The 27,044-nt window shown below is 41.9% G+C and overlaps 1 protein-coding gene across 3 annotated transcripts in view; it reads left to right on the top strand.

The window, feature by feature from the left end:
* LOC134927886 (cadherin-10-like) overlaps positions 1-27,044 on the top strand; it is a 680,078-nt gene that overhangs the window by 375,483 nt on the left and 277,551 nt on the right. For all 3 annotated transcript variants that reach the window (XM_063922965.1, XM_063922966.1, XM_063922967.1), the window contains one exon: positions 24,813-25,107. In XM_063922965.1, the coding sequence (XP_063779035.1) occupies positions 24,813-25,107 (295 nt within the window). The remainder of the gene's footprint in view (positions 1-24,812; positions 25,108-27,044) is intronic.

The following is a 27,044-nucleotide window of genomic DNA, read 5'->3' as shown; positions in this document are numbered from 1 at the left end:
TCCGCTCTGGACAGACGTATCGGTAACATCTGAATCAGATACGATAGCTGGGGGAAGAATACCGATTTAATCAGTGCGTTCCGTCCTAACATTGACAACGGCAGAAATCTCCATGTGTGGATTTTTCTCGACATGGCAAGTATTGTAGGGGTATAGTTGAGTCTATATAAGTCATGTATTTTTACAGGGATCTGAATACCTAAGTACTTTATTGCTGTGGTGGCTACTCTTAGATTGTGGAGTGGACCCAGTGAGGCCATATATGTGGGTTCTCCATTTAGAGGGATGAGTTCCGATTTTTGAATATTTACTTTATAACCCGAGAATTTACCAAAGTCAGTAATCAAACTAAATACCACTGGCAATGTTTCATGAGGATTCAAGGCGAATAGTAACATGTCATCTGCGAACAATGAGATGCGAAGATCCACTTCCGTAATCTTGATACCCTGGTATAAGGGTGACTGCCGGATGGCAATAGCTATGGGCTCCAAGGCTAGCATGAACAGGAGGGGTGAGAGTGGACAGCCCTGTCTGGTGCACCGATAAATAGAGAACGCTGGTGACAGATAACCATTGCATAAAACATGAGTATTAGAGTTGGTATACAATGTTTTGATAAAATTAATGAAATAATGGGGGATGCCAAATCGTTGCATTGTGTCATACAGGTGTTCCCAATGCACCATGTCAAAGGCTTTTTCTGCGTCCAATGACAAAATCACTGCAGGGATCTTTGGCAACTCACGCTGGGATATATCCATAGCTGTTAACACTTTCCTGATGTTGACCACAGAGGATCTGCCCGCTATAAAGCCTGTCTGACAACAGTGGATCGAAGTGGGTAATACTGATTTAAGCCTTTCCGCTAATATTTTGGTTAGAAGTTTATAATAATAAGTTGAGCAAGGAGATTGGTCTATACGACCCCGGATCAGATAAGTCTCTTCCCACTTTGGGAAGGACATTAAGCACTGCTGAATTAAAGTATAGTGGCATATTCCCTGTGGTCAAGATACTGTTAAATACTTTAGTAAGTAGGGGGATCAGCCTAGGGGCCAGTAATTTATAGTATTCGGATGTAAGGCTGTCCGGGCCCGGTGCCTTGCCGGTTTTAAGGTTCGCGATGGCCTTGGATACCTCCGCCTCAGAGATAGCCAGGATCAGCTAATCCCAATGTCTTTCTGATAACTGGGGGACTGGTAAGTTCTCCCAAAATAATTTTGCGTCTGAGTTTGGCGGTGGGGGTTCTGAATATAAGTCCGCGTAAAATGCTTGCATTATCTGGGAAATCTGAACACTATCTGTTGTAACCGAGCCCGTGCTAGTCTTAAGAGGATGTACAAGCATAGGTGACCTTTGTCCTCTCAGTAAACTGGAGAGGAGTTTCCCTGATTTGTTGCCAAAACGGTGGAATTTGGCGTCTTTTTTAAAAGTATGACGGGATTCCATTTTGGCAAACAAACTCTCAAACACCACCCTCGCCTTTGAGTAATTGTCCCTGTTCACTGCCGTCTGGGAAGTTTTATAAGCCTGAAAATTGTCTGTCAATGATTGCAGGGCTTGGAGAAAATCATTTTGCAATTTTTTATAAACTTTAGAGGTATAGGAAATAATTTAACCCCGTAAGACTGTTTTAGAGGCCTGCCAGAATAACTGTGGCGATTCTATTAAAGTACTCTCATTATTAGCCAAGTAAGAGTCCCAGGCCTCATTAAGCATCCCTCTAAAATCAAGATATAATGCCATTGATGATGGGAATCTCCAAGATCGGCACGTATATGCCCTATCTGTTGGATTAAGAGTTCTCCATATATCTAACAAGTTCATTGATCTTGTAAACCAGGGAACACCTTTTTTGGGTAGTTTGACCTTCCTACATCTGGGCATTTGTCTATCTAGCAACAAAGAGGACACCGCATTGAGGTCACCCCCTACGATAATAGGAATGTCTGAATAGGGCGTGAGAATCTGCATTATATTTTGCAAGAAGGGCTGCACATTCGTATTTGGGGCATACAAATTACATAGACAATAGGCATTATTATCCAGAAGAACTCTACATACCACATATCTACCCTCAGGTTCCACTATTGTTTCCTTAATTTCCATCCTAACATGTTGTTTAATTAATATAGCTACACCTCTAGCCTTGGATGTATATGGTGAGGATGCAATCAGTTTCCACGACAGAGAATTCAGTTTGAGCATCTCAGATTCTTTTAAATGGGTTTCCTGCAAATATATCACATCTATCTTCAATTTGTTTAGGTATAACACAACCTTTTTCCTTTTATGTGGAGAGTTGATTCCTCCAATATTCCAAGACCCTATTTTAATCGTAGTCATCTAATTATCAATTTGTAGTAAGGTGGATACAGGTGAGCATGATAATATATAAGCAGCAGGTATCAGATACACATCTAAATATTGGTACCCTTTACTCCATCGTGACAAATCAGTATTTGGGGAAGGGAGAGAGAAGAAAGAGAGAGAGAGAGAGAGTTGAAAAGCATAGAAAAGGAGACGTAGAATTAATAATCCACGTATCGCAACGAAACATTAAAAGAAGCAGCCGATGCCGCCCGTCTAGCAGCGAGGCAACTAAATTACACGTCAGAAAAATAGCATTCAAGAAAAACATTCTCAACATAATTAAACAACTCCCGGGGTTAAACGAAGGAAGTATTAACATAACCATAAGGAAGGAGAAGAAGCTCCTCGCCTACCCCGCCGGGTAGTAAAAAATAGACCAGTACGGCCTGCTCTCTCAAAAATAAACAGTTACAGCAATAAAGACCCACATGCAGCAAGGTACAACAGCCCATTATCGCACACAATACAAGTAGAAAGTCTATAGATTTCCCGGATCTCTTAAATACAAAGTCTAAAGGTAGCAGTATAAAGCAAAATTGGCAATAGAGCGTCAGATCAAAGCAAGCAGTTATAATAAACCCATGTGGTAATATAAAAACAGCACTCTTGTTAGCAGAGGAGCTTAATTATGAGAGGTCATATGTCCCCAGATGCATCTCCATGTGTTCGTAGAGAATCTTGCTCCTCATTTAAGAAAGCATCCGCATCATCTGCCGAGAGGAAGTCCGTAAAAGAGGTGCCTGAGTAAATACGGAGCCTTGCAGGGTATAATAGTGAGAATTTCCTGCCAAGTTGTACTAGCTTAGAGCATATTGGGGAAAACGCTTTCCGTGCTTTCGAGAGTTCCACCGAATAGTCCTGAAAAATTAAAACTTTATGTGATTCCCACATGAGATTCCGGATTTTTCGGGATGCTTTCTAAATTTTTTCCTTGTGCAGGAAATTAAGACATTTAAACAACACCACTCTGCGTCTGGCTCCCTCATAACTTTTCTGAGCACTCACTCTATGTGCTCTTTCTATAACCATGTCCCGACAAGAATCAGTGATATTCAACAGTTCTGGGAGTGTGATACGGAGAAAGGTATACAGTGGCGCACCCCGAAGGGTTTCACGGAGCCCCACCACCTGTAAATTCGACCTGCGCAACCTATTTTCCAAATCATCTAGCTTGTTCCAGATCTGGTGGTGAGAGCGGGTAACATGGGCCATATCTTGTTTAAGCTCAGATATGTCATGAAACATTTCTCCTGCCCTTTGTTCAGTTTGCAGGACACAGTGAGTAAGCTGAGTCAATTGTTTATTTATATCTTCTGTCTGGGCTTTAATTAGGGGCCCCATAGCCTTACGTATCGCCCCCACCATGTCCTCATATGTAATGGGTACTGCGGGTGTAAAAAGTACCTGATCTGCTGCCCGCGCAGTTGGGCAGGGTCCATTGTTGCTGTAGGCATCACAGCCTCCGCTGTCAGTGTTGCTAAAGAGGAGGAGGAGGAGGAGGAGGGAGCCGCCGCCGGTGCCTCCGCATCCAGCGCCATTTTAAGTACCAGGCGTCGCTTTTCCTTTTCCCGCTTTTTCTCTTTTTTCGAGAGCACAGCGGGGGCTAAATAGCGGTCCATGGCGGGCATGGGGTTTCCACCAGCGGTGTGGGGGAGAACACCGGGCCGTAATGGAGGTTTTACAACCTTTTAAAAGTGTTTTCCCGGTGGGCGGCAGCGGAGTTCTTTCCACACGCTGCTAGTGCATCGCAGCCGGAACCGGAAGTCTCAGGAGAACATAATTTTTTTGCAGTTATGCCATAACTCAGTTACAATATATCAAAGCTCTCAATATTGTTAAAAGTCCTCTGAAGCAATGCATTCTTCTTTCTCTCACACTTATAGCATCACATTATTTTATTCTCTCTAGCAGAACATTCTTCCCTCTTCTCCATGTAGCACTCCACTAACATGTTCCACCGCCTCCCTAACAACAGCTTCCCCTACAACATATTACTCTGCAAAGTACTTATTTTTATGGAAGTATGAAGATAAATTGCATTACTGACACAAGTATTCTTTGTGCAGCAGGAAGGATCTGCCAACACAGGGAAGAAAAGCCACGTGTAAGCACACCTAATTGCTAAAGACTAGAGCCAGTTTGAAAGACTCTGCAGTCAGGACAGACTGTGGCCTGTTTATTGGAAAAGCAGGTCAGAGGTCAGTCTGATAGGAAACCACTGAGGGCCAGGAGACCTGAGCCTATACCTGTAGGAGACATGGAAGGCCACCAAATTCTGGGACTGGGTTACATCTTGCTTAGAAGAAGCCAGGACTTGAATGTGGAGCCTGTAGAATTTGTAACTACAGGTAGCTGGAAAGGTTGATAAATGATAAGCCAGAGGCAGGCCAGGCTAGCTACACCTTTGAGAAACAGGACTGACAAAGACTTTTTAAGACTTTGTTTGCAGACTAGCTGCACAATCACAGTCAGGAGCAAAGAAGTGAGTTAGTGCCCTGAATAGGGGATAAGTGTTTGTTTGTTTGTTTGTTTGTTTGTTTGTTTGTTGCTTGTTTCATTTATTCTGCCAGTAAAGCACCATTTTGTTTGTTGTACATGAAAAACTGTGTTTGGATCCTGTTTAAGCACCTAGACACTGCACCATTACACCCCTCTACCGAGGTAATAACTCCAAGTCATCAGACCTTCCATGAATTAACTTCAAGTGGTAAATTTACAAAGCATCAGTTTTGTTGCCAATTCCAAACCAATGGGTATTTTTGGGGGATAAGTGTCTAAAAAAGTCTGTCTAAACTGACCATTGGCTTTCAGCATCACTAGAAATCTGTTGAAATCCACTGGTTTTTCCTGTCAAAAAAGTCTATAATACTGTGCAGTGGTGTTAGTTCATACCAGCTACTCAGTGCAAGTTGGAGTTAGGTGCCACCCTCTTAAAAAAACAAACAAAATTTACATAATTTTTTAAGATCATGCTCTCAGTCAGTCTTCAGGGACAGGAGCCCACAGTGAATTGGCAGGGCTCTAGCTATGCTGTGTAACAACAGCCAGTGAGTCAGGGTCAGACACTTAGAATAAAGCCATCTGCAGCATGTAGAATCAGTGTTCACCGGTGGGTCCCATCTCACAGTCCAGCTGCAGCGGTGGGTGCACCATCCCTTGCTGTAGTGCTGGCTGAGCATGCCAGGTGAAAGCCATCCTGTCCCCTATTGCAGGTGTTAGCAAGGCTCCTGGGGCAGAGCCGATTAACTCTGCATTAGAAGTGGGTGCACTGCAGAGCTCTGTTGGAAGAGCAGCAGTCACACCTGGATCCTGCTGTGAACTACACAGGTGCAGCTGTACATATATGTGCACCTTGAGGGATTGGAGCCCGGAGGCAGGCGTCTCCATTGCCTCTGGGAGTTACACTCCTAATACTGTGTTCAGTTCTGGAGGTGATATATCCAGACGGATATAAACACATTAGACACTGTACGAAGAAAGGCAACTAATATGGTGCATGGTCTACATCACAAAACCTGGAAAGACTAAAACATCTCAATATGTATTGTCTGGAGGAGAGAAGGGAAAGGGGGCACATGATAGATACTTTTAAATATATGAAGGATTTTAACGGGGTATAGTAAGAAAATATTTTTCAAAATAAGAGAAGTGGAGTTCACGCCAAAACAAATGAGTAAAAATGAGCAAATGTCAATAAAGCTTAGCAGAGTAAATTTACGTTATCCCCTATGAATAACAATTTTCAGTGGTTGTGTACATCCATAAAGGAACAAACATCTGCTATAATTAGATTGCAAGAATCCCAATGAAATGCTTTCCATAGATTGCAAGAGGCACATACTGTACAAATTAAATGAGTGCTATCGAGTAATATTGTGCATGAAACACATAGTACAACCCCAGTCAGCAGCACACCACCAAACATTTGTCAGCTACTATCTCTGCATGTGTGGTCTCTGTACTCATGGAGGTTGTACACAGAGACACCCTGATAATACTTCTCTGGCTTCGCTTCCTAAATGGGAAAAAAATAGTTTCTTTACAATAATGTTTGTTGATATTGTACTTAAGTTATAAAATTAGAAATGTGTGATGCAGTTTTTTGACGATATTTTCAAGAATGTTTTGTATATAAATATTATATCTTGGGGTACACAAAAAAAAATGACTGATAGGTGGTTTTCTATTATAGTTACATAAATGTGTTTAAACGTGTGAAGTAAATTGTTTCATTAAATATTATTTTCAAGTTATGCTGTTTAAAACTCAATGGCTGTGTTATGATGCATCACACACCTAGCTTAAACTCTGTTATGTTTGCAATTAGATTGGTAATAGTACAAAACCACAAATGAAGGTAGACTAAAGGGTCCTACACACTGGCCGATTGGCCGCCAAGGTGCCTGACGGCCGATATGAATGACGGACGGCCCATCGGCAGGTGGGGTGGCGGAAGGGGGGAGTGAAGTTTCTTTGCTCTCCTCGTCACCCGGCCCCATAGCTCTGCATACTACTATGGATGATATTTTCCATGTTGGCTGCAGGCATTAACGAGCCGGCACCAACCAAGAACGAGCACGGGGCCGAGCATCGGTCATCGGTGGTGCATATATACTGAAAGATATGAACAACATCTCGTTCATTAATGAACAAGATCCTTCATATCTTTCAGTGTAATCAGTAATTGTGTAGGGCCCATTACATATAAAGAAGTTGTTAATAAAATTTTGCCTGACCTGTCTCCCACTTTCTGTGATCTGACAGACACATGAAGATAACAAGGGGGGTAATTCTGAGTTGATCGCAGCAGGAATTTTGTTAGCAGTTGGGCAAAACCATGTGCACTGCAGGAAGGGCAGATATAACATGTGCAGAGAGAGTTAGATTTGGGTGTGGTGTGTTCAATCTGCAATCTAAATTACAGTGTAAAAATAAAGCAGCCAGTATTTACCCTGCACAGAAACAAAATAACCCACCCAAATCTAACTCTCTCTGCAAATGTTATATCTGCCCCCCCCTCCCCCCTGCAGTGCACATGGTTTTGCCCAACTGCTAAAAAATGTCCTGCTGCAATCAACTTGGAATTACCCCCAAGATTCCTACCTACTTGGCAAAATCTGGTAGTAGAAGTTTATGTGATTCCATGTATCACAACAGACAGCAGCAGAGCACAATATCTGAGACTTCTCTTTGGTTTGAGAAAGATTATCTTCCCAAAATTGACAAGTGCCACAGTCATCAACATAATGAAAAGACACTTTTCTGCACATGGCATACCACTTACTGACATTGCCAAACAGTTCATGAGTAGTGAGTTCCAGATTTTCATCATTGAAGTGAACGACTCACATGTCCTTGCTACCCACAGTCCAATAGACTAGCAGAAAGGGTAGTATATTCAGTAAAGCACCTGTTAGCCAGATGTGATAGAAATGGTTCTGATATGTTTATGGTGCTTCTCAATTTGACAAATACACAGAGAGATGAACTTTCTTCTCCTACTTGGTGACTTATATCTAGATGCATCCTCACAATCATCCTACTTGTGGTCTAGTTTAAACTTTGAACTCAAATATAGAACAATGCAGAATTGTTCTTCAGAATTCCAGGTTGCATCTTAATGCCACTTTTGATAAACCATCCCATCACTTAAGACCAGTGTCCACTGGGCAGTCCTGACTCCAGAGTCCTTTTTGGAGTTAGGACTGTGCAGGAATCTTCCAACAGGCCCAACAGCTTTGTGGTATATTCTAATGGTGTTCTCTATGAGTGCAACAAGTGCCACCTTCTAGGGGTGTATGAGTGAATGACTTCACATAACATGAAACTGACTGTTGGTGTCAGAATACCTATCATCATGGATGATAAGTCTCTTGAAGAGGCAGCTACTGGGGTGGAGGACAGTTCCATTCCCTTGCTCAATAGTGAACCTATTCAAATACTGGACACACCAGTATTCCCTTTCTTTGTCACCAGGTCTGAGTCAATTTACAGACCTAATCCAATACTCCAGGACTATGTTATTTAACCTACCATTTTCTTTACAGTTTAAATTTGTTCTTCATTGCACATTGTCTCTGTACAGTATCCAACAACTGTCACATGTTCTTATACCCACACACTTATTTATTGCACTTTATGTTGAAAAGGAGGTTTGTAGATGTTCTATGTGGATATTACATCATCGCCACCCACTTGTTATACAGGAAGTATTTATTATACAGGAAGTATATCTACAGCCATTGTTCAATATGATTGAAGCTAGTAAAGAGCCACTTCTGCAGCTCTCTAGAATTCTGTTGTGATTTGCATACAGACCACATTACAGATATCCTGATAGATGATGGGGACATTCTGGTAAAAGTGGGACAATAACCTGCCAAGCAATGCTCTGCATCCAACTCATATCAGTTCCCAAAGGCCACATTACTCTACAGTGCTGTTATGTGTGATTGGCAAAGTAGTACCCCTAACAGTGGTGTATAAATTCAGACTTTATGAACAGCCATTTGGATTATGTTAAATATTTCTTATAATAAGTGCTGCTGCAAAAATAAATGCATTCCTATTAGAGATGAGCCAAAACGAACCCCTCCAAACTTCACTATCCAAGTTGGGATCCGAATCTGGCTCAGGACTTCCTGCCAAATTTGGATCCCAGAAAAAGGCCAAATGTCATGATCCCACTGTCAGATTCTTGCGGGTTTTGGATCACATATAAACAGCCGTGCATCGCTGCCATTTTCACTCAAGACTTGGAGAGTGAGGGAGACAGACCTATGTCTCTCTCTGTGGGTGGTGGCTTCAGGTGGAGTCAGTGTTTGCTCTCTTGGGGTGCTGCTGCAGTCACTATGGTGTCCCTGTGATGTTAAGGGTGCTGTCCTGGCAGTCATGTGCTATTAGGGGTGCTGCAGCTATACATGGGTGTTGCTTTCCTGGCTGCTGTGCTGTACAGGGGCACTGTCCTCCTTATGCTGTGAAAATGCAGGGGTGCTTGCCCTGTCTTGTATGCTGTAAAAATGCAGGGGTGCCGTGAAAATAAATGTACACTGGCCCTGTTTTATATGCTGTAAAAATTCAGGGGTGTAGTGAAAATAAATGTACACTGGCACTGTCTTGTATGCTGTAAAAATTCAGGGGTGCAGTGAAAATAAATATACAATGGCCCTGTCTTGTTTGCTGTAAAAATTCAGATGTGCAGTGAAAATAAATGTACACTGGCCCTGTCCTGTATTCTGTAAAAATTTAGAGGTGCAGTGAAAATAAATGTACACTGGCCCTGTCTTGTATGCTGTAAAAATTCAAGGGTGCAGTGAAAATAAATATACACTTGCCTTGTCTTGTATGCTGTAAAAATTCAGGGGTGCAGTGAAAATAAATGTACACTGGCTTTGTCTTGTATGCTGTAAAAATTCAGGGGTGCAGTGAACATAAATGTACACTGGCCTTGTCTTGTATGCTGTAAAATTCAGGGGTGCAGTGAAAATAAATGAACACTGGCCCTGTCCTGTATGCTGCAAACATACAGGGGTGCAGTTGTTAAAATAAATGTACACTGGCCTTGTCTTGTAGTCTGTAAAAATTCAGGGATGCAGTGAAAATAAATGAACACTGGCCCTGTCCTGTATGCTGCAAACATACAGGGATGCTGTTATTAAAATAAATGTACACTGGCCCTGTCTTTTATGTTGTAAAAATACAGGGGTGCTGTGAAAATAAATGTACACTGGCCCTGTCCTGTATGCTGTAAACACATAGGGGTGTTGTTGTTGTTAAAATAAAGGTACACTGGCCCTGTCTTGTATGCTGTAAAAATTCAGGGGTGCAGTGAAAATAAATGTACACTGGCCCTGTTTTGTATGCTGTAAAAATTCAGGGGTGCTGTGAAAATAAATGTACACTAGCCCTGTCTTGTATGCTGTAAAAAATCAGGGGTGCTGTGAAAATAAAGTGGCATTGTTCTGTGTGCTGTCCTATGAAATGGAGTGCTGTCCTAGGGGTGATGTCCTATGAAATGGAGAACAAAAGAAAAATTTGGATGAGAAAATAGTAAAAGATCATGTACCACTTCCAGTTCCTAGTACTAGAGTTGAACCTGCTTCTGTCACCATTCATGACATTGACAATGCAATTCCATCAAAATCGTCTGCTAAGGCCGATGCCCAATGTCATAGAAGGCATGTAAAATCCAAGAAGCAAAAATCAAGAACCAAAAAAAATTGTGCCAGATACACATTGCTCCACAGTGCCAGATACATATTACCCCACAGTGCCAGATACACATTGCCCCACAGTGCCAGATAGATATTGCCCCACACAGTGACAGATACACATTGACCCACACAGTGACAGATACACATTGCCCTACACAGTGTCAGTCAGATACACATTGCCCCACACAGTGACAGTCAGATACACATTGCCCCACACAGTGACAGATACACATTGCCCCACACAGTGAAAGATACACATAGCCCTACACAGTGAAAGATACACATAGCCCTGAGATACACATTACCACCACCACCACCCTCCCCGCGCTCACCCACTCACCGCTGCCTCTGCTATGTGAGGGGAGGAGAGCACAGTGCAGCACCTCACCTGTCACTTAATGCTGCTCCATGAAGTCTGGTCTCCGGCGGCGGGTATCTTGGCACCGGTTAATTAGCCAATCAGAGCTTGCGGAACTGCAGCCAATCAGGAGCCGGTCCATGAGCTCTGATTGGCTAACAAACCAAACCAAACGGAGACCAGACACAGTACATTTAGGAGCAGGAGAGGCACTGAGCTCTCCTTCCCTGACATAGCAGCGGGATGGGGGAAGGCCCGGAGGGCATGCAGAGCAAAAGCGGGGATGAGTGGGCATGATGCCCTGGCTGCCGGCAGCACCCCTCTCTACTTGGCCTGCCAAGGTGCCCAGGGCACGTGCCCTAAGTGACCCCCCTTAGTTACGCCTCTGCTAATGAGTAGTCTATTAATTGGTAAATTAGATATTACAATCTATAGTTGCTTGTAATTCTTGCAAAACAGCTACATTTCACTATAGCAAACATGCTGTGATTAGAAAAAAATGAGAACAAATAATTACAGTGTATACACTGCAGTACACTAAATAAAAATACATCTTGACATTGATGTTACCTACTTTTTCAACTTTTTCATATAAATGACATACAGTTATCCTATTATCATGGTGTTTTATTTAGAATATTTTTTTCTTACATTTTTTTGGATATGCATTTTTATACTGTTTATATCAGTCCTGAAACAAACAGAAATGGTTATTCATGGTACATAAGTGGAAAAAATGCAAAACAGTGGGCAAAGTTATAAAAATACTGGTTGTGGCTTCTTTGGTGATATCTCAGTGAAATAATAGGATGATAAATAGGTAAATATTAGAGATGAGCGGGTTCGGTTTCTCTGAATCCGAACCCGCCAGAACTTCATGTTTTTTTTCACGGGTCCGAGCGACTCGGATCTTCCCGCCTTGCTCGGTTAACCCGAGCGCGCCCGAACGTCATCATGACGCTGTCGGATTCTCGCGAGGCTCGGATTCTATCGCGAGACTCGGATTCTATATAAGGAGCCGCGCGTCGCCGCCATTTTCACACGTGCATTGAGATTGATAGGGAGAGGACGTGGCTGGCGTCCTCTCCATTTAGATTATAAGAGACTGAGAGAGATTTACTGGAGCTGACTAGGAGGAGTACTGTTACTGTAGAAGTGTAGAGACTGAGTGGAGAGAGTTTACTAGTGAGGACAGTGCAGTTTACTTTATAATCCGTTCTCTGCCTGAAAAAAGCGATACACAGCACACAGTGACTCAGTCACATACCATATCTGTGTGCACTGCTCAGGCTCAGGCCAGTGTGCTGCATCATCTATTATCTATATATAATATTATATATATCTGTCTGACTGCTCAGCTCACACAGCTTATAATTGTGGGGGAGACTGGGGAGCACTACTGCAGTGCCAGTTATAGGTTATAGCAGGAGCCAGGAGTACATAATATATTATATAGTGAGTGACCACCAGACACACAGTGCAGTTTATTTAATATATCCGTTCTCTGCCTGAAAAAAGCGATACACACAGTGACTCAGTCAGTCACATACCATATCTGTGTGCACTGCTCAGGCTCAGGCCAGTGTGCTGCATCATCTATTATCTATATATAATATTATATATATCTGTCTGACTGCTCAGCTCACACAGCTTATAATTGTGGGGGAGACTGGGGAGCACTACTGCAGTGCCAGTTATAGGTTATAGCAGGAGCCAGGAGTACATAATATATTATATAGTGAGTGACCACCAGACACACAGTGCAGTTTATTTAATATATCCGTTCTCTGCCTGAAAAAAGCGATACACACAGTGACTCAGTCAGTCACATACCATATCTGTGTGCACTGCTCAGGCTCAGGCCAGTGTGCTGCATCATCTATTATCTATATATAATATTATATATATCTGTCTGACTGCTCAGCTCACACAGCTTATAATTGTGGGGGAGACTGGGGAGCACTACTGCAGTGCCAGTTATAGGTTATAGCAGGAGCAAGGAGTACATATTATATTAAAATTAAACAGTGCACACTTTTGCTGCAGGAGTGCCACTGCCAGAGTGACTGACCAGTGACCTGACCACACTGACCACCAGTATAGTTAGTAGTATACTTATATTGTGATTGCCTGAAAAAGTTAAACACTCGTCGTGTGACTTCACTTGTGTGTTTTTTTTTTTTTATTCTATAAAAATAAAACTCATTCTGCTGACAGACAGTGTCCAGCAGGTCCGTCATTATATAATATATAATATATACCTGTCCGGCTGCAGTAGTGATATATATATATTTTTTATATCATTTATCATCCAGTCGCAGCAGACACAGTACGGTAGTTCACGGCTGTGGCTACCTCTGTGTCTCTGCACTCGGCAGGCAGTCCGTCCATAATTGTAATACCACCTAACCGTGGATTTTTTTCATTCTTCTTTATACATACATAGTTACATAGACATCTTCTCTTTATCAACCAGTCTATATTAGCTGCAGACACAGTACAGTACGGTAGTTCACGGCTGTGGCTACCTCTGTGTCTGCACTCGGCAGGCAGTCCGTCCATAATTGTATACCACCTAACCGTGGTTTTTTTTCATTCTTCTTTATACATACATAGTTACATAGACATCTTCTCTTTATCAACCAGTCTATATTAGCTGCAGACACAGTACAGTACGGTAGTTCACGGCTGTGGCTACCTCTGTGTCTGCACTCGGCAGGCAGTCCGTCCATAATTGTATACCACCTAACCGTGGATTTTTTTCAGTCTTCTTTATACATACATAGTTACATAGACATCTTCTCTTTATCAACCAGTCTATATTAGCTGCAGACACAGTACAGTACGGTAGTTCACGGCTGTGGCTACCTCTGTGTCTGCAGTCGGCAGGCAGTCCATAATTGTATACTAGTATCCATCTCCATTGTTTACCTGAGGTGCCTTTTAGTTGTGCCTATTAAAATATGGAGAACAAAAATGTTGAGGTTCCAAAATTAGGGAAAGATCAAGATCCACTTCCACCTCGTGCTGAAGCTGCTGCCACTAGTCATGGCCGAGACGATGAAATGCCAGCAACGTCGTCTGCCAAGGCCGATGCCCAATGTCATAGTACAGAGCATGTCAAATCCAAAACACCAAATATCAGAAAAAAAAGGACTCCAAAACCTAAAATAAAATTGTCGGAGGAGAAGCGTAAACTTGCCAATATGCCATTTACCACACGGAGTGGCAAGGAACGGCTGAGGCCCTGGCCTATGTTCATGGCTAGTGGTTCAGCTTCACATGAGGATGGAAGCACTCAGCCTCTCGCTAGAAAAATGAAAAGACTCAAGCTGGCAAAAGCAGCACAGCAAAAAACTGTGCATTCTTCGAAATCCCAAATCCACAAGGAGAGTCCAATTGTGTCGGTTGCGATGCCTGACCTTCCCAACACTGGACGTGAAGAGCATGCGCCTTCCACCATTTGCACGCCCCCTGCAAGTGCTGGAAGGAGCACCCGCAGTCCAGTTCCTGATAGTCAGATTGAAGATGTCAGTGTTGAAGTACACCAGGATGAGGAGAATATGGGTGTTGCTGGCGCTGGGGAGGAAATTGACCAGGAGGATTCTGATGGTGAGGTGGTTTGTTTAAGTCAGGCACCCGGGGAGACACCTGTTGTCCGTGGGAGGAATATGGTCGTTGACATGCCAGGTGAAAATACCAAAAAAATCAGCTCTTCGGTGTGGAGGTATTTCACCAGAAATGCGGACAACAGGTGTCAAGCCGTGTGTTCCCTTTGTCAAGCTGTAATAAGTAGGGGTAAGGACGTTAACCACCTCGGAACATCCTCCCTTATACGTCACCTGCAGCGCATTCATAATAAGTCAGTGACAAGTTCAAAAACTTTGGGTGACAGCGGAAGCAGTCCACTGACCAGTAAATCCCTTCCTCTTGTAACCAAGCTCACGCAAACCACCCCACCAACTCCCTCAGTGTCAATTTCCTCCTTCCCCAGGAATGCCAATAGTCCTGCAGGCCATGTCACTGGCAATTCTGACGAGTCCTCTCCTGCCTGGGATTCCTCCGATGCATCCTTGCGTGTAACGCCTACTGCTGCTGGCGCTGCTGTTGTTGCCGCTGGGAGTCGATGGTCATCCCAGAGGGGAAGTCGTAAGCCCACTTGTACTACTTCCAGTAAGCAATTGACTGTTCAACAGTCCTTTGCGAGGAAGATGAAATATCACAGCAGTCATCCTACTGCAAAGCGGATAACTGAGGCCTTGACAACTATGTTGGTGTTAGACGTGCGTCCGGTATCCGCCGTTAGTTCACAGGGAACTAGACAATTTATTGAGGCAGTGTGCCCCCGTTACCAAATACCATCTAGGTTCCACTTCTCTAGGCAGGCGATACCGAGAATGTACACGGACGTCAGAAAAAGACTCACCAGTGTCCTAAAAAATGCAGTTGTACCCAATGTCCACTTAACCACGGACATGTGGACAAGTGGAGCAGGGCAGGGTCAGGACTATATGACTGTGACAGCCCACTGGGTAGATGTATGGACTCCCGCCGCAAGAACAGCAGCGGCGGCACCAGTAGCAGCATCTCGCAAACGCCAACTCTTTCCTAGGCAGGCTACGCTTTGTATCACCGCTTTCCAGAATACGCACACAGCTGAAAACCTCTTACGGCAACTGAGGAAGATCATCGCGGAATGGCTTACCCCAATTGGACTCTCCTGTGGATTTGTGGCATCGGACAACGCCAGCAATATTGTGTGTGCATTAAATATGGGCAAATTCCAGCACGTCCCATGTTTTGCACATACCTTGAATTTGGTGGTGCAGAATTTTTTAAAAAACGACAGGGGCGTGCAAGAGATGCTGTCGGTGGCCAGAAGAATTGCGGGACACTTTCGGCGTACAGGCACCACGTACAGAAGACTGGAGCACCACCAAAAACTACTGAACCTGCCCTGCCATCATCTGAAGCAAGAAGTGGTAACGAGGTGGAATTCAACCCTCTATATGCTTCAGAGGTTGGAGGAGCAGCAAAAGGCCATTCAAGCCTATACAATTGAGCACGATATAGGAGGTGGAATGCACCTGTCTCAAGTGCAGTGGAGAATGATTTCAACGTTGTGCAAGGTTCTGATGCCCTTTGAACTTGCCACACGTGAAGTCAGTTCAGACACTGCCAGCCTGAGTCAGGTCATTCCCCTCATCAGGCTTTTGCAGAAGAAGCTGGAGGCATTGAAGAAGGAGCTAAAAGGGAGCGATTCCGCTAGGCATGTGGGACTTGTGGATGCAGCCCTTAATTCGCTTAACAAGGATTCACGGGTGGTCAATCTGTTGAAATCAGAGCACTACATTTTGGCCACCGTGCTCGATCCTAGATTTAAAGCCTACCTTGGATCTCTCTTTCCGGCAGACACAAGTCTGCTGGGGTTGAAAGACCTGCTGGTGAGAAAATTGTCAAGTCAAGCGGAACGCGACCTGTCAACATCTCCTCCTTCACATTCTCCCGCAACTGGGGGTGCGAGGAAAAGGCTCAGAATTCCGAGCCCACCCGCTGGCGGTGATGCAGGGCAGTCTGGAGCGACTGCTGATGCTGACATCTGGTCCGGACTGAAGGACCTGACAACGATTACGGACATGTCGTCTACTGTCACTGCATATGATTCTCTCAACATTGATAGAATGGTGGAGGATTATATGAGTGACCGCATCCAAGTAGGCACGTCACACAGTCCGTACTTATACTGGCAGGAAAAAGAGGCAATTTGGAGGCCCTTGCACAAACTGGCTTTATTCTACCTAAGTTGCCCTCCCACAAGTGTGTACTCCGAAAGAGTGTTTAGTGCCGCCGCTCACCTTGTCAGCAATCGGCGTACGAGGTTACATCCAGAAAATGTGGAGAAGATGATGTTCATTAAAATGAATTATAATCAATTCCTCCGCGGAGACATTGACCAGCAGCAATTGCCTCCACAAAGTACACAGGGAGCTGAGATGGTGGATTCCAGTGGGGACGAATTGATAATCTGTGAGGAGGGGGATGTACACGGTGATATATCGGAGGGTGAAGATGAGGTGGACATCTTGCCTCTGTAGAGCCAGTTTGTGCAAGGAGAGATTAATTGCTTCTTTTTTTGGGGGGGTCCAAACCAACCCGTCATATCAGTCACAGTCGTGTGGCAGACCCTGTCACTGAAATGATGGGTTGGTTAAAGTGTGCATGTCCTGTTTTGTTTATACAACATAAGGGTGGGTGGGAGGGCCCAAGGACAATTCCATCTTGCACCTCTTTTTTCTTTTCTTTTTCTTTGCATCATGTGCTGATTGGGGAGGGTTTTTTGGAAGGGACATCCTGCGTGACACTGCAGTGCCACTCCTAGATGGGCCCGGTGTTTGTGTCGGCCACTAGGGTCGCTAATCTTACTCACACAGTCAGCTACCTCATTGCGCCTCTTTTTTTCTTTGCGTCATGTGCTGTTTGGGGAGGGTTTTTTGGAAGGGACATCCTGCGTGACACTGCAGTGCCACTCCTAGATGGGCCCGGTGTTTGTGTCGGCCACTAGGGTCGCTAATCTTACTCACACAGCTACCTCATTGCGCCTCTTTTTTTCTTTGCGTCATGTGCTGTTTGGGGAGGGTTTTTTGGAAGGGACATCCTGCGTGACACTGCAGTGCCACTCCTAGATGGGCCCGGTGTTTGTGTCGGCCACTAGGGTCGCTAATCTTACTCACACAGCTACCTCATTGCGCCTCTTTTTTTCTTTGCGTCATGTGCTGTTTGGGGAGGGTTTTTTGGAAGGGCCATCCTGCGTGACACTGCAGTGCCACTCCTAGATGGGCCCGGTGTTTGTGTCGGCCACTAGGGTCGCTAATCTTACTCACACAGCTACCTCATTGCGCCTCTTTTTTTCTTTGCGTCATGTGCTGTTTGGGGAGGGTTTTTTGGAAGGGACATCCTGCGTGACACTGCAGTGCCACTCCTAGATGGGCCCGGTGTTTGTGTCGGCCACTAGGGTCGCTTATCTTACTCACACAGCGACCTCGGTGCAAATTTTAGGACTAAAAATAATATTGTGAGGTGTGAGGTATTCAGAATAGACTGAAAATGAGTGTAAATTATGGTTTTTGAGGTTAATAATACTTTGGGATCAAAATGACCCCCAAATTCTATGATTTAAGCTGTTTTTTAGTGTTTTTTGAAAAAAACACCCGAATCCGACAAAAAAAATTCGGTGAGGTTTTGCCAAAACGCGTTCGAACCCAAAACACGGCCGCGGAACCGAACCCAAAACCAAAACACAAAACCCGAAAAATTTCAGGCGCTCATCTCTAGTAAATATGCATATGTAATCAGTAACCTTAACATATACTGTATGCAAGTTTTTTTTTAAATATTGACATCAAGGGGTATATCTACTGAGGTGTGGGTTTATAGAAGGTAAGATGTTGCCCATAACAACCAGATTCCAGCTATTATCTTCTAGATAATGCTAAATAAATGATAAGTAGAATAATTGGTTGCTAAGGAGAACATCTCCACTTCTATAAACCTGCACCTTAGTAAATATAAACCCATAAATACACTCAGTGAGATATTCAATTAGCCATGTAATTTAGCACCGAAAGCCAGCAGTCATTGGGGATTTGTGAAAAAAATCCCTGATATATGACCCACTTTCACTATGGCGGCCATAAAAACACATGGGTCTGGGATCTTATCTCGAATCCTATGTGTTTTCGCCCCCAAAATGTGTAATTTTTCATACCAAAAAATGGGCTACGCTTGATTTTCCTGATACACATTTTTTCCACCCAATTATTTTTCATGGGTAATTGAATATCCCCCCATAACTTATACAGTACATTATGCCAGAGTTTCCCAAACTCCACCATCACACTCCAAGTTGCAAGGATATTAATGCTTGAGTCTAGATGGTTAAATCACTAAATCACTAAGATACTAATTAAGTCACCTGAGCTCAAGCATGAATATCCATAAAACCTGAACTGTAATGATGTGCACAGTGGGGGTAATTCCAAGTTGATCACAGCAGGAATTTTTTTAGCAGTTGTGCAAAACCATGTGCACTGCAGGGAGGCAGATTTAACATGTGCAGAGAGAGTTAGATTTGGGTGTGGTGTGTTCAATCTGCAATCTAAATTGCAGTGTTAAAATAAAGCAGCCAGTGTTTACCCTGCACAGAAACAAAATAACCCACCCAAATCTAACTCTTTCTGCACATGTTATATCTGCCTCCCCTGCAGTGCACATGGTTTTGCCCAATTGCTAAAAAAAATTCCTGCTGCGATCAACTTGGAATTACCCCCTATATGCAAATAATCCCACAGTTCCACAATTCATACATTGCCTTTGGGCGTAAAATTATAGAGACACGATTCTTTATTAGCATGCCTTTCTTACTTTTACAGTGCATGGCAGGGGTCATTTGGTGGTAAACATGTAAAGCATGATATTTTCTAGTGGCAAGGATACACTTCCAAAAGATTGCATGCATTTATCAGGGAACATACTGTAAAATATATCATTATTTTCTAAATAGCACTAGACATATTTAAAAAACTAAACTGATTTCTGTAGGTTTTAGCATATTTACCTATGTATTACTTTTCATAAATGTCTCTAATTGTGTTATACTGTCAATCAAAATATATTGGTACATGAATAAACAAAGGAACATAAAATACTACATGCCCAAGTAAATAGAAGACTTAGTTAGCAGTCACACCTTAAACTTTTCATAAAGGTGACCAAACACTGTCAGACTGTCAGAAGACCAGTTATCTAACATTGCCATACGCTGTCAGACTGACAGAAGACCAGTTATCTGACATTGACATACATTGTCAGATAATATCTGTCTGATGATTAGTATATCCGAGTTTGGGTATCCTGGAAGATTTTCATGTCTGACAAACTGTTATTTAGTGCGCTATTGCAGTCATACACTGTGCAGTTATCATCGCAATCAGTCAATAGTTGACTGATTGGGCTGATAATTGCACAATTTACAGTATGGCCACTTTTAGCGACCCACAAAGTAAAAAGTTGCATACAGCATGGTAACTAATATGACACAATATTATAATTTGCATCCCTAAAAAAAGCCTCAGTATGATTAATATGTACTGTATTTTGCAACACTGTCAAATCTTGAGGTGTCTAATAAGTAAAATATGATAATAAATGATTTTTTATAAGAAATAATAAAAAATGACTTATTAGAAAAAACCATAAGTAATGAAGAAATGTATTTGTTTCCATTTACAAGCATAGTGTGTTCTTCTGTGGAAATATACACATTTTGGGATATTTCTGTAAACATTTACAGTGTCACAACTTTCAGATAGATGGTATGAATATCATCCATACTAGTAGGATTTACTAATACCCAGAGCAGAGGCACAGAGTGTAACATATGGGTGTTTTGTCTTTGGTGATATCTGAGTGAAATAGTAGGATGATAAATAGGTATGCTTGTAGAATCAATACCTTAACATATAAGTATGCATTCTTTAATATTGATACCATCACACTGTAAATACACACAGAATAAGAACCAACATCATATGAACATTAAAATCTAACTACAATCTATCTCACTTATATATTATGTCAGTTTCCCAAACTCCGTCATTACAGTTATGAGCCTAATACTCGGCACTGAATAGTGCTCAGAAACTTACTTTTATTGAGAGGAGTTCAAATTTAGTGTCAACATGATGTAACACTTTTGGCACTCCTGTCTATAAATCTCAGAGTAGTGTGCATCCTTTTGGGAGACGCAGCCAACTGTGACAGCTACTGTCCAATTTACAACAATACATTTCATAAATAAATTAATAAATACAATAATAACATTAGGTACGTCAGTGGAAAGTACCTTCTCTTGTTTACTTGCAGTGTAATGCATGTATCCATGATGGCCATAAAGTTTACTATCATTTTGGTGGTCTAAAATACATGGCAATTATTATTATCTGTTGTTATAGGGGGAAATGTTGGTGAAACCAAATATGTGTTTGTGAGCTGTTTTTCATAGTAGTAAAAAGGCTAGTTATTTCCACGTGTGAGGCAGAATCATGCTTTATTCATCATGGTGCCTGTGTAGCTAAGTACAAACTATACAATTATTGGGTCGAATTGCCAAAAATTGGGAGATTGGACTGATTTATTGCATGGTGTGTATGAACATTCGGCAAATATTGCCCATCCATAACCATAAAATTATCCGATCTGTGGGGCAGGATCGAAAATCTCAGCCACAATCTCCCAATATCAGCCAGTATGTGCCAATTTTTATTAATCTGACCATATGTCCAGGTGGAAAAATTGAGTTGCGTTTGGATAAACCCAATTTTTCCCCTCGACCGATTTCACAAGAAATCAGCAGATTTTTCTAAAATAGAATAAAGTGTGCCGCACAGATATTAGGACCTTCCTCAAGGTCAGGCTTGATCAATCTGTGACTCTCCAGCTGTTGTGAAATGACACATCCCAGCATGCCCTGCCACAGTTTTCGCATTCCCTAATGGCAATAGAGTGGCATGGTATGCTGGGACGTGTAGTTTTACAACAGCTGGAGAGCTGCTCTAGGTGAATAATCACCTGATTGCCACCCCGAAAAAAACCAAATTGGAAAGTGTGTACCTTGCTTAGTGCCTGAGAGGCTTGTCCCAGTTTGTAGCTTGAGGAAATCTTAGTATGTAGTATCCAGTGTATCTTCAGTAATATGTCCCAGTACTTTTTCTTTAACATTTAATGCTTGTAGATATAATATAGGTCAAAGTGGTGCTTGGGGGGTGCCATTATCCACTTTGGTCTTTTTTTTTCTTGAGATCTTAGATTTGCCACCCTTTAGAATCTGCTCAGTGGTTTTTATTGTAATTCAATGGCCACTATTCAAGTCTATATTAACCAAATCATGTCATTACCACTCATCTCAAAAAGTTAAAGTCATTAACACTCATCCTATCTTCTAGTTATTTATTTTTAATACTATGGTATAAGGTCCCCGTGATTTTCCAGTAATCAGATATGCCAGTCACCTGACAATAGTTTCTTAATGGTATTTTAAACATTTTAGGGTTTTTTTTCATGCAAAAAAAAAGAAAAGTATGCACTTAGTCTTGTCTTTTTATCTACAGTATTTTTTACTAATGATATTGACAGGGTCAAACTGGCCCACAGGGGTACTGGGGAAACCCCCAGAGGCACTGCCAGAGAGCACACCTCCTCCTCTAGGGAGGATTCAGACTGTGCACTTGAATAATACATTATACATATGTTACATTACACTGCACAGGACTTTATATTTACTATGTGTAATGTAAAGGTGCCTTTATATTTACTATATGTACTATAAAGGGTCCCAGGCCATGCACACTCTAATGGTTAGCCACTTCTCTATGAATGTTGGCCACACCCCCTCTGGAGGCTGGTCATACCCCTAAGATGGGTCCCTATCATTGCATTCCCCGGCGGGCCCTTAATGCCCGAGTCCCACACTAGAGATTGATATTTATAAACATTGACAGTGAAATGTAAAACAGCATGAAGACCGTTGATTATTAAATTCTGTATTTTGGTCACCAAACTACCAATGATGCTTGTAGACACAGGGCAACCAGTCGCTTAGAAAATTTAACCCAGAGAGTTGGGTCTTTTTTGGTCCCTAATTTTGTTCTGGAATAAGTTGTCTTTGAGGGACACTCAGTAGTACAGATATCACTTAATGAGGAACACCATGTTAATAATCGGCATGCTAAAGAGAAAATATATGTCTAACAGATTCATCTCTTAGGAACCAACTATTTGTAGCTCAAATTGATGCGAAATATTATAAAATTATATTATCTGTGAAAAAAAAATAGCAAATTGCACAATGAGCAGGTATGGCAGGGAGAATAGCAAAGTAAGCAAATCAGACAATAGATCTACAGAGGTGAAAATGTGACATTGATGCTGGCAGGACATGTATAATAGTCAGGCTATTATGGAGCAGACAAAATACAATAGTATAAAGTACAGTATAAAGATAATATAACCATTTGGCCCATGGTCTGAGTGGATGGATCATTGCTTCAAGGACACATATCATTAATCTCATGCTGGGACTGTGCATCTTATAAAAGCCTGCCCCAGTAAAGAGTCACAATATCACTATGGGGGTCATTCCGAGTTGATCGTAGCCATGCAAAATTTTGCAGGGCTACGATCATGACAATAGACATGCGGCAGGACGCCCAGCACAGGGCTATCCCGCCCCGCATGTCAGTGCCAGTCCCACCCCCCACAGAAGTGCAAAAGCATCGCACAGCTGCAATGCTTTTGCACTTTAGGAGTAGCTCCCGGCCAGAGCAGCTTTAGCGTGCTGGCCGAGAGCTACTCGTCGCTTCCCGGCCCACAGCGGCTGCGTGTGACGTCACGCAGCCGCTGTGGCTCACCCCCCCACACGGTCCGGCCACACCTGCGTTGGCCGGACCACGCCCACAAAAGGGCGGCCAAACACCACCATTCTGCCCCCCTGCTTAGTGATCGCCTCTGCCTGTCAATCAGGCAGAGGTGATCATAGCTCAGCAATGGCCTTTGGCTATCTGGCATGCACCGGCACACTGCGGCGCTGGCGCAGGTCTGACCCAATCGCTGTGCTGCGATAAACTGCAGCATGCGATCGGGTCAGAATGACCCCCTATATTTCCACTGGGACTTACTAACTGTACATGTGCAGTCCTCAGCCCAATTATGGAAGAAAGGTCAGGCTGCTGGGAGGGATCTGAAGTACCATCCCTTGGAAAAAGATGCAGAGAGGTAGCATACAGGCTACAATGCCATTTTGGTAATTTCACAATTTTGCAGCTCCCTTAGATAGCTATAGGGGTTGAATTTTATGAGCAAAATAGAGAGATATCTGCATCAGTAACCCAATGTTAAATGGTCCATATAATAAATAACAACAATATTTGGAAAATTGACTGCAAATAATATATCAATCAGTAGGCCACTTAGATACCTATAGTATACAGTATGTGTCACCACTTTATATGAGCAGCTGTCTGCCAGTCTGGGGTTATCAATAACCATTTTAAAATGATGAAAGTCTAGGTGCTGTATTTAATTGTACTGTTATTGTACTTCATTTAATTTATTATTAGTCCAGCATTATGCCAAAATTACTGTTTCCTCTTAAACATTTCCTTGTAACCAATACATACTATACTTATACAAACTCTACCTATGTACAGTAGTTCTTTTTTACTAGTACAGTACTTTTGTCCATACATATTTACTTAAAAGTGTGTCTACCTGTCTCTTTGTGTAAAGTAACACAAATCGTTTTCTAATTTAATGTAATATTTAGGCTATATTTTTATTTAGTGTACTGACTGAGTTGATACAGTGTTGATTGAAAAAGTATTTAACTAAAATAAATTCATAATATATGTATTCATTTATATCTAGAGATCACGTTGTTGTAGTTCTAATAGATATTGATTTATAATGACGTACAGTCTCACCTGTGACTTTATTGAATGGACCTCCACAGCAGTTGGGAATCCATAGAAATTGGATAGCGTTATTCTCACCTATATGTTTTTTATGAGATAATACAATTACTATGGCTACTATACCTACCACACTATTTTCATGATTTGCCCTGATTTTATCAAGACAATAAATATAATTAAAAGCATGTAATTTGATCGCAATAAGACAATATCAAAGTAATTTTCTTTTATTCAAAGACATTGTACTGTAAATTGTATTTTAATAATAGTTATCCTTTAAAAACAATATATATTTCATACATATTTTCATGCACTGATTTACATTTTTTTTTTCTACAGCTCCATTCAGATCAAGATAAAGGCGATGGGAATCTAAAATATATCCTCAATGGAGATGGAGCAGGAACACTTTTTGTCATTGATGAGAGAACAGGTGACATTCATGCCACACGAAGAATTGACAGAGAAGAAAAAGCATATTACACCTTGCGTGCCCAAGCAATAAATAGAAGGACAGGGAGACCTGTAGAACCGGAGTCTGAGTTTGTCATAAAGATACATGACATTAATGATAATGAACCAACTTTTCTAGAACACATTTATAGTGCCAGTGTCCCTGAAATGTCTGATGTTGGTAAGTAAGATATCTGTCTCTCTCCTTGCTTTCTGAATGTGAGAGGCTTTTTGTATTATTAAACAGTAACACTTTTGTTAAACGTATGTAAAATAAATGATAGCTAATTAATGCTTTGAGAAAAAGTTTAACTGATAAAAGAAAGACTGTGTAAAAAAACTTTTGACATGCCATATCAAAGTGAACCTATGCAAATTTTGGTTTACACTTTTAATAATTAGCATTCAGTCGGTATTCCAACAAATTTATGGGGAAAAAGCGTGTTAAACCACTCAAGTATTCTTTTATATCTTGAATAACAATGCATTGGGAATGAGTACACAATAGTAATGTTCAAAATTCTAATGCAATGCTATTAAAAGTACTGTTAGCAGTTGCAAGAAACATTTATTCTTGTACTGTAACTGTAAAAACAAGGAAATATCAAGTATTTCAACTTCATTTTGTGTTTGTTGATTTTTTATCACTTTATAATCCAGCAGCAATTTATAATGCAGCATTTACAGAATTATATAACCAATTGTTATTACAGCAGAGCTGTTCTGCTAAACCTTTATTTGCCCTAATCCATTAAATCAGTACAAAAAAAAACAAGTTTTATCTAGTACTTACTGTACTTTCCAGGAATACAGAGCTACAGTATATTACAATTGCTCTTGAGGAAGCATAAATACTTTGGACAACGTCTGGATTAACACAGAAATGATTCTTAAATGGAAAAAAAATTTTTTTATATACCTTTTAAATATGTTTGATGAGTAGGACGGGAGGGGTTCCTCCTCCATCTAGGAGAGAATTCAATTGGACATGAGGTTTTCACCACCCCCAAAAAAATCTTTGCACTCATCGTGCCCAATTTTGGTTTACGGCAGGAATGTGTACCTGCCGATACCTGCAGTATCCAATTTTTAAAAAAGGGTCGAAGGGTTTTCAGATTTGAAAACCATGTGGCGTGGGAATAATAATAATAACAATAATAATAATAATAAATATATATTTAAAGTTCCAGTGGAATCCATGTCTACCCTTCATCTTTTTACTGGCGAGGGGGCTGCTGGGAGGGTTGGTGCTTGCTGGAAGATGTAGTTCTCCCTGTGACTGCTGCTGCTGGGGGTTCATACACATGCCAGGGGTGACATACACACATACAGTACTTACACACACACACACACACACACACACACACACACACACACACACACACACACACTCACAGACACTCACAAACTCACCATTGCTGCAGAAGTCAAGCTTCTGATTCTGGAGGAAGAGGACACCACTTCAGAAGGTAAGTAATTACTGACTAATTAAGTTAATTGGGAACTTCCAATTGCTTAATTAGTCATGGGGTGGGGGTGCCGCAAGGGTGCCAAACAGGGCAGTCTTTTCCTTTAGGTGCAATGGTCAGTTGCCCAAGGGCCCCAAGAGTATTAGGCCCTGGGAAACTGGAGATATCTGACTTCAAAGCACTAGTCCCTATCCAAGCCTGTTAATTGCTCTTCCTAGCCAGATATCTCGGGTTCTTTCTGACTTACAGTTTTTCTGAGGGTGTTCTCTCCCCTTTCGGTGGACACTGGAAGCTTGTGTCTACCATTCCTAGAAGTAAGGGTGTAGTGATTTTTAAGTCCTTATTATCTCCTCAACCATAGTACTTACAACAGTGGGGCACTATCATTTGAAAGAGGGTGGTCCCCTCTTCCAAACTAGTTACCCTATTATAAAGTATTGCCTGCTAATGAGTATGACCACTGACAATATTGCCCTGCACTATAGAACACATACAATTCCTGTCAATGGGTGCTAAAGCACAATGTATCCATCCTATAAATACTGTATACAGTACATGAACATGTGTGGGTTCAAATTATGTGGCCCTCTAACAGTTATTTTCCGGTAATCACTAGACAATGACTGAAACAGTAAATAAAATACAATAA

This window comes from Pseudophryne corroboree, chromosome 5 (genome assembly GCF_028390025.1).
Source record: "Pseudophryne corroboree isolate aPseCor3 chromosome 5, aPseCor3.hap2, whole genome shotgun sequence".
Taxonomy (NCBI): Eukaryota; Metazoa; Chordata; class Amphibia; order Anura; family Myobatrachidae; genus Pseudophryne; species Pseudophryne corroboree.
This window is presented reverse-complemented; position numbering and strand designations above follow the sequence as displayed.